This window comes from Caretta caretta, chromosome 9, assembly GCF_965140235.1.
Source record: "Caretta caretta isolate rCarCar2 chromosome 9, rCarCar1.hap1, whole genome shotgun sequence".
NCBI lineage: Eukaryota > Metazoa > Chordata > Testudines > Cheloniidae > Caretta > Caretta caretta.
This window is the reverse complement of record NC_134214.1, coordinates 65,084,690-65,099,492: the sequence shown is the minus strand read 5'-3', so window position 1 is coordinate 65,099,492 and position 14,803 is coordinate 65,084,690. Positions and strand designations below refer to the sequence as shown.

Sequence of the window (14,803 nt, the reverse complement as noted above, 5' to 3'; positions counted from 1 at the left end):
CCTCTATCTGTAATTTTCACTCCATGCATCTGAAGAAGTGGGTTTTTTACCCACGACAGCTTATGCCCAAATAAATCTGCTAGTCTTTAAGGTGCCACCAGACTCCTTGTTGTTTTTTTTCCCCAGAGGAGGGTGATTTATAAAGTACTTTTGGATCTTTGGAGAGGCAAGGTGCTACATAAATGTAACCCTGCCATAAATCATATTTATTTACTATTATTTATTTTGTTATAGGGCAAGTGGTAGCACAATGCAACTAACAGGTAGTATGACTGGTGGGGCATTAGGACCCAGAGGTTGCTGACTGGAAGAGGTAGAATCTCTCTCTCTCAGTGTCTGTCATTCTCACTGCCTCTGCAGCTTTGCTCCTGATCTCCTTCCATGGTGGCTGACCACCTCCTGCACGGACAGCGAGCAAGAGGCCTAGTTAGGACGTCCTCTCACTGGCCGAATGGCATCTCCCAGAACTGTAACCATTGTGGCTCTCTCGGTGGCTCTGGGGCTTTTCTTTGTCTTCATGGGGACGATCAAATTAACCCCAAGGCTCAGCAAAGATGCCTACAACGAGATGGTGAGTACAGCAGCAGTGGCAGGGATGGGAGACCTACCGCTGGCGGCTGTATGTTCTCTTCCCCACAACCTTGCAACAGGAGCAGCCATGCAGCAGGAACGTCTGCTGGAGGATACACAGCCAGCAATGCTGTGGAGCCTGGAATTCTGGGGCCGGGGGGAGAGGGCAGCGGGAAGCTCATTCTCCTCCTTATTTGGTGCTAAACAAAGAAACAGATAAAACCCAGCTGCTGAGAATCAAATCCTGCCGACAGGCCTTGGTCTGGTTCTGTTTGAGCTGATTTTGCAGGTGATCTCCGATGAATAGAAAGAGGGAGGACAGTGCAAGGAGGATGAAACCCCAAGCCAGTTTGGTGCCCCTATGGAAAGAGGGAGACCAGGACCAGTCAGTCATACTAGGGGGTATTTCCATTCCCCTGACAAGAAAAGGACTTGGGGTGGAGAAGGGGAATGTGCCTGCTTTGGAAACCAGATACTCAAAGGTCCTTAAACTGTCTGTGCCTCAAAATGGGGGTGGTGACACCGAATGACCCTACCTCGCAGGGGTTGTGAGGACTAATTAACCACTGTAAAGCACTTTGAGATCCTGAGTCAGAAGGTGCTAGAAAAGGACTAGATATTATCGTTCTCCTCAGCACCAAGCAGTGAGCCTGCCTGCCTCTCTGTAACACCGGAGAGGGCTGGAAGGAGAGCAGGGATCCGCATACGCATTTGTCTGTCTATCAGTCAGTGAGTTTCCTTCACTCTTTCTGCCCAGGGCCGAACCCGCTGCAGAAATTGACCCGCCGCGAGGTGCAGGCTGACAAAGCAGTTGTGCTTAATTCCTCCTTCTGTGGTTTTATGTGTTTCGTTGTCTCTTATTTACTAACATGGCTGGAAGGTGTTGCATGCTGAGGTTCTTTGGATCACTAGGAAACAATGGTGGAAGCTTCCAGCACATTCTGTTCTCTCTCTTCAGTGCACCTGCTCAGCTGCCTTCCCCTTCCTGCCGAACAACATCTGCGTCTCCCTGGCCTTGCTGGTGCCCATAGAATGGGTTTCCAAGTAGGGGGAGGGTGTGAAGAGGTGGCTTGTGGGGCAGGGTGAAAGGAAGGAGAGAATATCCAGAAGCCACAGCTCCCAAGCTATGATAATGTAAATAAATAAGTTTTAAAAACAAGATTTTGAATTTAAACACACTACAGAATCCTTGATCACTATGATTATAATTCTTTGCTCCTCTCTGCTTTGCAAACATTAGTGAATTAGGCCTCACAACAGCCCTGTGTGGATAGGTTAAAATTATTATCCCCCTTTTACAAATCAGGAAACTGAGGCACGCAGATTAGACATGATCTCCATCACCTGTACTATATTGTATTGTAATATAGCCGTGGCCCAGTAGAACTTCATGGTTTTTGTTATGCTGAATCCCATAGGGGACAATAGAGTTAGAACTCAGATCCTGCAGCTCCGAAAAGCGCAGGCCCCTGCCACCTGAGGTAAGGGAAGAACCTCTGTTAGCTGTTTACAGCATAGGACCTAACACTGAGCTGAGCAGTTCTAAGTCCATTCAAAGAATATACTTGTGAACCAGTTTATTATGGTATTAAAAATATCTAGTGATTAGGGAGTCCTACTGCCAAATTTCATTTTTAAACCAATATTTTTTACACATCTGATTACAAAGTTTGCTGCTTTGGGAAGAAGCTTTGCTTCAAAGCATATTTTTAAAGCCTGAAAATGTAGGCTTGGAACAGAAATGCTAACCTCTTTATAGCAACAAGAACGCGCTGTGTGTGTGTGTGTGTGTGTAAAAAACACATCACCAACTGTCCTTGGAAGGGAGTGTCAACTTTACAAAGCTGAAAAAGCAAAGCTGTCTGAATGCATCTGACTGGATGTTCTGACCATGTTTCCATAATGACATTGAGAGTACTGAGAAATTGGCTAAGTCACTGATTCTTACCGGTCAGCTTTGCTGAGCTCATATTTGATCAGAACTGATCGGAATATCTATCATTTCTCTCCTCCTAAGAAATATGAAAATGGGGTGTGAATCCAGTATGTCAGGAATATCTGTGGTGACCAGTACACTCCAGTGGAAGTGAAAATAGTGTTAGGCATTGTTAGTAAACCAGGGGCCTCTTTAAAACCCAGAAGAATTGAAAGTGTGCTCAAAGAGAAAAAAATTCTCACTGGGTGATGCTGGAATGAAAGAGCTTGAATATTTGTGGGGAGGTAAGTTAAGTTGTTCTGTCCAATACCTACTTTTCTCCCCTTGGCAATTTGGGGCGGGGGAACAAGATTGTTATTAATAAGGCTGTTTGTAAATCCAGCATAACCCTCAGAACCAGGATGACAAATGCCAGCCTGCTTTCTGTACAGGAAAGAAAAGATCATAAAAGGGTATGTGGAGAGAGACAGCCTGCTCTAGCAAATCCTACCTTTGACATATAGCCCTCAGCTAAGTCTCTACTGTGTGTGAAATTTAGAACCCTGGGAGTTTCTAGGCCATTTCGAGATTTGCCATGCATCTTGTTTTTATTTTCTGTCCCTTGGCTCTGCAGGGACTGAGGTGCGTTATTTGGGATCTTCCTTTTAATTAAAAAAGGCATTTCAGTTTGGGAGAGGGATTTTTTTTTTTTTTTTGACAACCCTTTTCTGCATTGTTAATTTTAACAATAAATAGCATCTTCAGATTTTAGTAATTAATTTCCCAAGAACATGTAGAAAGTATGCCCACTACACTGTGTCTTAGCCAGTTCCTAGCCTGACAGTTACTTCCTTTTATTCCCATCTCAAAGAATTATGTTTTCCAGTTAGAAAAGAAGAGACCATGAAAGTGGATGTTGGGAGTTGGGGTGGGTGGGGAATATTGTTCCAACAATTCCCTAGTGATTCCCTAGTGGGGATGCCAAACATCTGCTGTATGCCACCCTAGAGGTATCTAGCTATACAACAGTGATGAGTGATGTGATCTTTATGTACAGTTTTATATATGAGGTTAACTCAATAAAAAATTGTGCAATCTTGTGGGATGAAATGTCAGATACAGTCTATCCTTCTCTACCCTTTACTGCTCTCTGTTAATGAGTGCTGTACCTGTACTGTTATTGTTTGATTCCAGAAACGAGCCTACAAAAGCTACGTCCGAGCCCTTCCCATATTGAAGAAGATGGGAGTCAGCTCAATCCTTCTCCGCAAGAGCATTGGTGCCCTGGAGGTGGCATGTGGCATTGTCATGACACTGGTGCCTGGACGCCCCAAGGACGTGGCCAACTTTTTCCTCCTGCTGCTCGTGCTCGCTGTGCTCTTTTTTCACCAGTTAGTGGGTGACCCACTCAAGCGCTATGCCCATGCCCTAGTCTTCGGGATCCTGCTCACTTGCCGCCTACTGATCACCCGCCAGCCTGAGGAGCAGCCACCTGAGAAGAGGATCCTGTTGGTGAATGGTGATGAGCAGCCACTTGCCCACGAGGCAGCTCCTGAGAAAGGCAAAGTAAAGGTGTCTTAGAGGAATGCATTTGAGGGACATGGACCCTCCAGGCAGCTCTCTCCAAAAAAAAAAAAAAATGAGGTTTTTTTATTCTTGTTTGTTTGTTTTGTTTAAAAGGTTGCATTCGGGCTTAGGAAACAGTCTGTCAGGCAATCACCACATGTTGGCTTGTGCAACCCAAACACCGTAGAACTACCCTCTTCCCTAACCATATCCATACACATTGTCTTTTAATTAGTCCATTGGGGAAAAATGTACTTTGTTGAGTGTGTGTTCATGGGAGGGAGCCCCTACTCAGAACCACCTCTGTGACAAGTCTTCTGTGTGGACTGGTTATGAGGAAAAAGGTCGGTGATCCCTTTATACCTCACCTGCCTGGGTTTTCCCTTTTGTACAGGGTTTAACACTAGAGCAATGAACTGGACAGAGAAACTATTTTTCCTGCTTCGCATTAGCCAGTTGTTGCATCCCTTCCATCTCTCTCAGTGGAGAATAAGGATTACGGATTAGAACTGTCCAAAGGTTGGTATTTGCCCAGTAATAAACCCACGTGCCTGTTGCTGGCAAAAAGAGGAGCCGTGGTTAGTGTCTCCCTCCAAAAATAAATAAATACCCTTTCCTACCTGCTCACCTACCCTTTCCTAACTGCTCACTCAGACTTTACGGAATTGCCAGCTATTGTTACGGGTGCCCAGGATCCTCATTTTCACATCCACACAGGAGGTCACTGAGCAAGTAGGAGACCAGTCTTGTCACAAAGCGCCTGATTCTCTGTGTTATATCTGAAAATTTGGCAGATGCATTTAAATTTTGTTGCTTTTCTTGGTAGTTATCTGTGGGTTTTGTTTTTTTTTAATTATTCATGAAAATAAACTTTTTGAAATTTGGAGGAAAATGTCTTGGCAGAGTTGAATGTCTTTCTAGAATGCCATCTGCCCAAAAGTCCCTTCCTGGTTGAGTATGACCATTTCTATCATGGAAAGGAAAATGTAGAGCTGAAAAGTGCTAAATAATGCACATTGGAAAGAACAATCTGAACTACATCATTGTGTTCTAAATTTACTATAACCATTTAAGAAAGGGACTGACCATTATTATGAAGCAGTCATTGCCTCTCCACACTGAGCAGAGATTTTTTCAATCAGAAAGGCAAACTTGCTACGGTACGCGAAGAATAAGCTAGAGAGTAATACTGAAAATATTATCATTATATAAACCAAGGATACATATTGACCTGGAGTACTGTGTCAGGTCTAGCCAACCACTTTGCCGCTTTTTTAAGGATGTAGCAGAAATAGACTAGGTGCCACCTATATTGCAGAAACCTTCAATCTCAGCCCTTGAAAAATTGTATTCAGCACATTAGACAGCATTCAGCTGCATATATGTTAAGGATGACCCCATTGTTAAGGGAGAGATACCATTTTTGTAAGTTTGTTCTGCATGTATATAATCTCCCCCATTTTTATTTCAAGTTCCCTGACATTTTGTCATGATGCAGTCATAAGGATACCTTGGAGAACAGATTAGGTTGGAGGTGAAAAAATACATTTATGGGGAGAACTGGATGAATATGGGGGATTGAGACTGACGTTTGCAGAACTTCCAGTTGTGCTTAGTTACCTCTCACAACAGCTGTCCTGGAGAATACAGGGAAAATTATAAAAGAGACCACGCTTGTTATAGAATCTTCTGTTTTAAGTGACTATTCCAAAGTCAGCCCAAATGCATATGTAGTTTGTTCCACCTTCTGAAGTAATTTCTTACCTGATACCCAAAATTAAATGTCACTGTGTTTATTTTTAAAATATCTTTACAGAACCACCAAGACATGCACATGCTTAAACTAAGTGCCCACAGTTGTTGCTGTGATCCTCTGCATGGCTGCCATTCTCACTTGTGTCACATCTAAAATTTACATAAAGCTTTTGGGAGCAGGTTCATGTCTTTAGTGAAATATTTCACATAGCTTTGGACACCCTACCAAGAAAGCATAATCAGCATAAAATCTTGAAAATTTTATAAATTTGATGCAAACTCAAAGCACTTCATATGCCATGAAAGCCTGAAAACCTTCCCATCACTTCACTTCCATCCCCTTTTCAGAGCCTTTACAGTTCTCCCATATTGGACTATTATGATGATCCCCAACTGCAGCTACAACTTTCATTAAAGAACAAGATAAGGCCTGCTTTTTGGAGTCTACCAACAGAGCTCTCTATTTGCCTATATCGGGTTGCCCTCTCTCCCTGCCCCAATGTGTGTTGGCATGCTACTTTTGGAGCACTAGTCATTCCTGCTTGCTAGAAGTAAAGAGATAAGGGGCCAGAAATTGAATCCAGGCCCCAGCATGGCATCTTATGCTAACTTTCCCTTTCAGGTTCATAGAGTTATAGAATATCAGGGTTGGAAGGGATCTCAGGAGGTCATCCATTCCAACCCCCTGCTCAAAGCAGGACCGATCCCCAATTAAATCATCCCAGCCAGGGATTTGTCAAGCCTGACCTTAAAAACTTCTAAGGAAGGAAATTCCACCACCTCCCTAGGTAACGCATTCCAGTGTTTCACCACCCTCCTAGTGAAAAAGTTTTTCCTAATATCCAATCTAAACCTCCCCCACTGCAGCTTGAGACCATTACTCCTTGTCCTGTCATCCGCTACCACTGAGAATAGTTCCTTTTTACTCCTCTCATTTTTTTCACCTTTTGCCCTGAATTCAGCAATGTCCCCTCCCATCCTGCTGCCACCACTTCAGCTCTTCTGTGGGCAGCCCCTTTCAAGGGCCTATCCTCCCTAGAAACAACATAGGAGCTGCAGGAGAGAGACCTTGCTTGTTGCAACTGACATTGCAGCGACTTCCCTGCCAGAGACACAGGCTTGCAGGGCAGAGCCTCTCTCTGTGGGAGTCAAAAGGCAGCTTTGACAAAGCAAGAGGGATAGTGAGTTGGTGCATCAACTTCTGGCTTGCTGAAAACCACACACGCCTTCTGCTGTGTTTCCACTTGCGCAAGGCATGCCAGAGTGCATATTGCTGTCCGCTATGCTGAGGTGCATTGGGGAATGTGCACAGGGGTGGGCAGGCAGATGGGTATGAGTGGGCAGGTATATGCATGTAGGTGGGAATGGGTGGGTAGGAAGACGGGTGGGCAGGTGGGCATGTGTAAGTGGGCATGGGTGGGCAGGCTGGCATGTGTGAGTGGGCATGGGTGGCAGGCATGTGTAGGTGGGCAGGTTGGCTTGGGCAAGCAGGTGGAGGCAGGTATGTACACCGGCATGGGTGGGCACACAGGCATGTGGAGGCAGGCATGGGCAGGTTGGCTTGGTCAGGCAGGTGGAGGCAGGTATGTGTAGGTGGGCTTGGGCAGGTGGGTGGGCGGGCGGGCAGGGGGGTCGAGGTGGGCATGGCTCCCCTGCATGCTCCTGAGCACACAGGTCTATTCGTGGGCAGTGGTGTGCGAACGCCTCAGAGACATCAGGGAGGAAACCTCTGGCGCCCCTGTAACCGCAGCGCACTGGGGAAGAGGCCCCCGGGGCTCCTCTGCGGGCAGGCACTACGCGGGCTCTCTGCCTGTTTGCCCCTGCGGGGTGTGGCGCTGCCAGGGGAGGGGGCAGCCCCTTTGCCCTGATGAGGGAGGGTCCCCTACGTAGGCCTGGCCCGCGCTCGACCTCGCTCTTGGCTATCTAAAGGTTCTTCCTCCGCCCCGCGCGGCAATACCGCTGCAGTTACGTGACCACCTGACCCAACCGACAAAAAAAGTCCTCCATAGCACTGAGCAGGCGCATAACCCAGTCACGAACCTCAATCACCTTAATACGCATGCGTAAAGACATCCCGCTTCTTTCCCCCCGCCCGCGCGAGAATTGCGCATGCTCACAAGGAACATCGACGCTCTGATGAGGTCAGTTTTTGCCGACCAATCCGCACCCGAGGGCTCCGCACGCGTGCGCAATGATCATCTCCTCTCTCTCTCTGCTCCCTTACAATTGCGATCTGCGCATGTTTGGGGAGTGGCGCGGGGGTTTGAATTGATCGGACGGTTAAAAAAAAAAAACCGGTACCAGTGGAGTCAGGTAAAGTGGGGGTGTTACCATGGCAGCGTGGGCAGCCATCTGAGGAAGTAGATACTCGGGGGACAGGCGTGTTACCAGGGGGCCGGTCGGTGACCCTCTCCGTGCCCGGGGGGGTGAGGGAAGCAGGGGCTGACAGTTCTCGTGCAGGGCCCAAGGGCTTGCGGCGCAGAATAGCTGGGGACCTCGCGGTCCTGTCCAGGGTCGGGCTCTGAGCGCCGCTGGGGCCGGGGCAGCTCCGAGCAGCCCAGAGGCCTTTGGGTGCTCCATGCTGAGGGCCCTGCTGCAGGGGTGTGCTGCGAGGGCCGAGCAGTGGCCCAGGAGATGGGGAGCGTGGGGTGAGCGCCCGCGGAGCAGGGATCTCTAGACGCGTGGGCGATGGCCAGGCTCCTGCCTGATTTGACTGCTCACGGTCCTGTTTCTGTCTCTGCACCGTTCTTTCCCCCTTCACTGGAATTCAGAACGGTGGGTTATTTAAAGGGGCCCTGTCAACTTGAATGTTTAAACGCTGATTAATTGTAGAATATATGTGCTATGTGTTATTAGATGCCTGTTTTTCTGCTCTGCTGCTGATGTATCTAAGAACCTTTCCAGCCAGGGGGAGTTTGGTGGGCTGGAGAGCCAACAATACCAAACTGCTCGTGCCTGGGGTAGAATAGTAATCCCTGGTGTCACTTCTGTGGTGGGCTAGCAAGCATTCTGCTTGGTGTTTTGGTCTGAGTGCTAGAGGAGAAAGTCAGACTGCAAGTAAAGACTGCAAATAAACTGGAAAAATAATTTGATTATTTTTGCTAATGTTTTCAGTGTTATATGTTACAATTGTAAATGTCTTTCAGACATTTAATTTTCAAGATGACATTTCCCTTTAAAAATCCCTACTTGTGAGCTTTCCTTCATCTTTCTCTGCTGGAGGGAAGAATTGGGCTTGTATGTACACACTGGATGGCCTGTGTATATAGGTACTCTTCTAACTGGATTATCTGACCTTTCTGGGGCACATGGTGCTCTAAGTGGTTTATGGCAAGTCATAGTTACATTATGCTGGATCCTTTAGTGGGTTTTTTGGAAAGGCTCTGAAACCTGTGGATAAACTGACTTTCATCTTCTTGCAGGCAAGTGGCTCTTTGATGTTCTTCAACTGCTGGGGGTATATCTGGCTGTGGGGCCTTGATTTATATTCTTGCCTCTTTGGGGGAAAGATTTGGAACCAGACTGGCAGATGAGTGAGTACTTAATTCGCCCTTCCCGGCTGGGAGACTGAAGGGATGCAGCAAAGAGAGAATGCCAAGAATCCAAAGCAGACTTTGCAGGTTCGCCATAGTAGCTTCTCTGCATGGCAAATAGGAGAGAGAACAACTGGCCCAAAGACTCTGGACTTGAAAAGTGCACAGAAACATGAGAAGGAGAAGCAGCAATCTGCCAGTGACCAGGCAGGCAACAGCACACAAGACCATCTGGAGCAAGCTCTGACCTATTTTGAGAGAGGTAAGAGCAGTGATATGACTTTGCTTCTGATATTGAAAAGGGCACTATCAACTTGAAATCTAGTCCATTTTTAAATGAGATTAAAATAGTTTCACATACAATTTGAGTCCATCTGGCTGTTTTTGTGGTGGTATAATCATTTTCCTATCTTGAGTCTCTTCTCCCCCCCCCCCCCCCCGCAATTGCTTTGTAAAACACCCAGACAGAGAAAACAGGGGAACCATTAATGGGAGCTGTGGGTGGACAGAAGCTTTTGAAAACCAGGGTGTTTTCTCTTAAAGTGGTAAACTATGAGCAGAAGACAGATTTGGGGACAGAATGCATGTGGACATACACATTTCTCAGGAGGCTGATTATTAGGATGCACTTTAATCCCTAAATTTTTTTCTTCTTTTAGTTAAAGACTACATTCCACTGAAAAAGAATGAGGTTCTGCAGAAACACTTGGCTACTGTGGAAAACATTGCCCTGCAGAGAGGATTATCCCCAGAAGGACTTGATGTGTTGCTGAATGTTGCACTCAGTGGCCACCTTGGTAAAACATTCAGAAATTGCTAGCATGTTCACTGTGAATGTGGGAGGGAAGGAAGACGCCACTTTTTTACCATATCCATGGCTTTGAGAGAATATGTTATGATGGTTATTTTGTCATGGTTTGTCCCTTACTGTAAATTTACAGCATCCTTAAAGTTCTTTAATGTAAATTCTGAGTTCTTGCTAAAATAAGTGCAGCAAACTTAGTAGGGACAGGGAATGCTTCAGATAAAAATTGTAAATATATATAAAAAAATATTGGATTACTGCTTGTCTTCAAATTTTAAAAAATTACTGCTGTTTCACTTACTTTATAAAATCTCTTAAAGGCTTGTAGTCCCTAAAAACCTTTCTCTCCTCTTACATGCTGGGGATTGTTTGGGTTTCTTCTCCCTTGACATGCAACTGACATGACTGCTTATTTTTAGCTTCAACTTTTGCAGTGTCTCATAGGGACAAAGGAACGGAGTGTCGGTGCAGACTCGATAAGTGTGTTCTTCAAAATTACTGGCCATCATTTTGCTTTTAAATTGGTGATGAGCCAATGGATTTAAAACAAATAACAATCCTCTACCTCAAAAAACTAAAGATGCATGTTAGAGCGTGGAGGATATTTTTCTTCTGGTTATTACAACTTTAGTAGGTCCCTTTTTGTTGGCCTAAAATAATTGGTTCTTTACAAAACTAAATTGATGTGCAACTGACAATCTCACATTTTACATGTAGATAACATTACAAATCATAAGTGAAATTTTAAACACTTAATTCAGTTCTCACTCTTACTCTGATATTTTTACTTTTCCCTTATCCTGAGTAATCACGATAGACTAGTCAGTTTCACTTTCTAGCTCTGGTGTACTAGCACCATGTTGCAAATGTTGTAATGAATGCCATTCAATATACTCTATTTGAAATTTTGAAAAGAGCTAGGGAAACATTTCTGTTGGTTTTATGTTTACAAAACTCAAATTTTAGTCCATATTTGACCTGCCAGGTTCATTTAAATTTTCCCTTAAGTCAGATTGGCAGAGACCCTGGGGGAATTCGTCTTTCTCTGTAGCATGGGGCATAGGTCACTTGCAGGTTTAAACTAGTGTAAATTAGTAATTCTTTGTAACATTAAGTCTTAAATCATGGTTTGAGGAGTTCAGTAACTTAACCAGAGGTTAGGGGCCCATTACAGGAATGGGCAGGTGAGGTCCTGTGGCCTGCAAGGTGCAGGAGGTCAGACTACATGGATCACAGTCGTCCCTTCTGACCTTTAAAGTCTATGAGTTTAAAATAGGCACACTAGTGCTTTACATCATAGACCAGTATTGAATAGTGTTGGCTTGTAGTCCAAGTCCCTTTCAAGCACTGTCAAGCTACTGACTCAGACACTGTATGGCAACAAAAGAACAGCTGCTAATGCGTGTGTTTTGTATTATTTTCTTATGTTGTTTGTTCCTTAGTCAAATATTAGCTATAAAGAATTCATGTTACTTTTGCCTGACTCTAGTATTTAAATAGTGTTTAGTTCTTTAACTAAAGTCCTGGGGTGGTCCAATTTTATGTCCACTAGACAATAACTGTAGTTAGGATGAACTTGGAACTGGCTAATAAAATAGGAAAGTGGTGGTGGTGGTGGTTTTAGCTTTCAGGCCACTTGGATTTATAATCTGAAATGGTTTCGGATACTCTGACCTTATGCTGATTCAAAGGAAATTCCTTTTTTTTTCCTTCAGCTCATACTTCCATAATACTCCAGGTATCTAGGCTAATAAAGGCAGTATGCATGTCAACTGGCTGTATTTTTTTTCCTCTTAGTTATGCTACTGTAAATCCAGAGTAACTGCATTGAAGTTAATGGAGTTGCACGTCTGTAAAACTGGTGTGAGGAGAATCAGGTTCCTACTTTTTGACTATTAACCAGTCTTAAAGCTTTTTGTAAGAATTTTTTCCAGTAAGTCCTTGTTAAATTCTTTTTCCAGCCTGTGATAGCTGCAAATAGGTAAATAATCTGTCCCAGAAAGGACATAATGGTCTCACCTGCATATGACATGCCAAAGAACCTGGAACTTGAAGCAATGTCTCACTCTACATGGTCTCTTTTCTAGCTGATACAGTAAATAGTCGGATCTTGAAGTGCCTGATTCCAGCCTCAGTAATAGCAGAAAGTTCAGTGGTTTCAGCAGTATCCTGGCTCTGTGTTGGCAAATGCTCTGGCAGCACCCAGGTAACTTTACAAACACTTGTAGTAGTAATAGCTACTGGGGACAGATGATTCAGAGCAGGCTGTTTGTAGGAAGAGGAAATCCAGAGGCTTAATGTGCATAGTCATCACATAGTTGGTACCCTTTAGCAAAACTGCAGAGAAGCCTAGCACTGGAATAGCAGGTCTTTAACAGAGTTCTGTACTTTTGAGTTTCTTAGGGAAGCTACTTACATCAAGATGTTCAATATGCCTGTGGTGTCAAACATTTCCCCAAAAGGCAGCAAGACGTTCCTGCCTATCATGATAATTCAAGGTCTGAACAAAATATGGCCTCCAATAATCCTTGAAGGTGCATAGATTGAAGCCTTTGTCTTGGAATCCCATAAATCTGACTGGTCTGCATGGGAGACTAGTCAGAGCAGTCTAAATTCAAGTGAACAGTTCCCTAGAGGTTAGCATGTGCTCAAAAACAGGGCACTTTTTTCATTCTAAGTTTAGTGTTTACTGCTCTCCCAAGCTTTAACACCATTACAAAGAGATTGGCTATACCAAACTTCAAAATGTTCCCTGGCTGCCTTGCTGATCTCAAGGAGGGTGTACAACTTTAAATAAATCATCTGGAATGGGGTGGTGTTCAGTCTGTCTGGTCTTTTCCCTCATTTACTGCAGGGTGATTCTCTTGTTTCACTGCAGCTGCTCTTCTTAAGATGGCTGATTGCAATGTTTGACTTCATTGATCACAAAGAAAAGCTTCATGCGCTCTACGGCTTCTTCTTCTGCTCCCTGCAAGATGAGAAGCTGGTAAGGAGAACAAGAGAATGTTCCTTTGGCTCTGAACGAATTTAGAGTGTTCACCTGAACTGTACGTCTCATTTATGCTGGTCTGGAGTAACTAGAGTGGAGCCCTTTCCTCTAGTGCTGGAGTATGTGTTTATAGTAGAGTGACTGGCCCTCTTCACTCTGCTTTTTTCCAATGATTCCAAAATTTCTTCTGAACCTAGGACACCCAGCATGGAAGTTCAACATAAGATTACTCTAGTTTGGGCACCTACAGCAAGGTTGTGTAAATGATTATCGAGGACTTCATGCTCTGTAACAAGAGCAGAGTGACAGTGAATGCTATCTCAGTTCCCAAGAGACAGTGTGACACTGCAGTGTCTAGCATTGCCTTTAATGTCAGGCAGCGAACAGGTAAAACCTCCAGGTCCCAGGATGGAACTGACTGCACACCTTAGGCAAAAAAAGAGCCTTTTAAAGCAATGTTTATTTAATAAACAGAATCCAAATGCCATTTCACCTCAGATAAATATAACTTAAGTGGGAATCAGGCAGTCGTGACTTTTTTTTATATGGTAGTTACAGAAGTATTTTATGGTCACCACCCATTGTTTCATGTCGGGAAGGTGTGAAATACTGATCTCTTCAGAACTGTACTTGGGGTCAGAAAAGCATGTAACATTTTCATATGTTGCCCTCTGGGACTGTTAGAAAACATCAAACAAATGAAGATACATAGAGTTCTATAGAAATTATGCTAGAAACCTATAGAATTTGAGAGAATGAGGCCATTTCTGTAGAATTTTTTAATGGACATATGGAATACTCTAGCAGGAGCATCATTCTATTTCTGTAGGGTTTTTAAAAATATAGTATAGTGAGAGTATTTTCTATTAAATCCTATAGGTATTTTCCATGAGAGAGCAGACACATTAATTGCTGTTCATTGTGAAAAGTCCTGCATGATGTGTCTGTTGTTTAAAATGTACTGCAGTACAGTAGACTTATATCCTCTTTGGTGTATTTCCTGCAGTATGTTTGGCTGGTCTTGCTCAGCTTTGCTTGTGACCTCTGCTGAAAATTGGATTCCTACAACTGAATTCCTACTCTTTAGGAATAGGTCAGTTGAAAGTGCAGCAAAGATTAATATCTGGCACAGAGAAATCAATGCCAGACCCCCAATGCATTTGCCTCAATTATAAGCGCTGATAAAAGAAGCTGTTTTTGATACAATAATTCATGTCCTTTTGCTCACCAACTTCTGAATTGATTAGCCCTCATTTGAGAAACAAGGGCCCTCTCCCAAATGGACCCTGACTGAACAGCTTCACCAAGGAATGTGCATAATGGTGTCAAATGAAACTATTGGCATACGCATTGGTTGTCAGTTCTAATGCAGAATTGTACTGGCACTGTATACATATGACAGCAAGGACTTCTTTCTGAGGAATCTGGTGCATGTTCTGCATCCTGGGAACTGATTGAAGCACTTCAACCTCGGTATCTCAGCAGGATCCTGAGGAGATTTACTTCAGTATGAGATACCAGCCTGTTAGTTGTGTCCAGTGGAAGTAGTTTCTGAATTTAGCCTATTAACCATCCTGATGAATCAGATTGCTTACTGATCCTTTTTCTCTGCAGTGCCCCTATGTTTGTCATCTACTGTATCTGCTGACCAGAAGAGAGAGCGGTGAGTC

General features: G+C 44.2%; 2 protein-coding genes across 4 annotated transcripts in view; both read left to right on the top strand.

The window, feature by feature from the left end:
- The first annotated feature begins 312 nt into the window (after nt 1-312).
- On the top strand, nt 313-4,943 carry TMEM35A (transmembrane protein 35A). The gene is made up of 2 exons (XM_048864861.2): nt 313-571; nt 3,680-4,943. Exons 1-2 carry the CDS (start codon nt 452-454, stop codon nt 4,064-4,066), a joined length of 507 nt encoding a protein of 168 aa, XP_048720818.2. The 5' UTR covers nt 313-451; the 3' UTR covers nt 4,067-4,943.
- Nucleotides 4,944-8,022: 3,079 nt separating this feature from the next.
- CENPI (centromere protein I) overlaps nt 8,023-14,803 on the top strand; it is a 28,458-nt gene continuing 21,677 nt past the window's right edge. The window contains exons 1-6 of one of the 3 annotated variants that reach the window (XM_075132410.1): nt 8,023-8,119; nt 9,229-9,601; nt 9,999-10,136; nt 12,232-12,350; nt 13,023-13,130; nt 14,748-14,796. In XM_075132410.1, coding sequence (XP_074988511.1) covers nt 9,382-9,601; nt 9,999-10,136; nt 12,232-12,350; nt 13,023-13,130; nt 14,748-14,796 — 634 coding nt within the window. In that variant the 5' untranslated portion in view covers nt 8,023-8,119; nt 9,229-9,381. Of the gene's footprint in view, nt 8,120-8,228; nt 8,582-9,228; nt 9,602-9,998; nt 10,137-12,231; nt 12,351-12,998; nt 13,131-14,747; nt 14,797-14,803 lie in introns of those variants that run through there. The other 2 variants (XM_048864796.2, XM_048864795.2) reach the window with 2 other exon arrangements.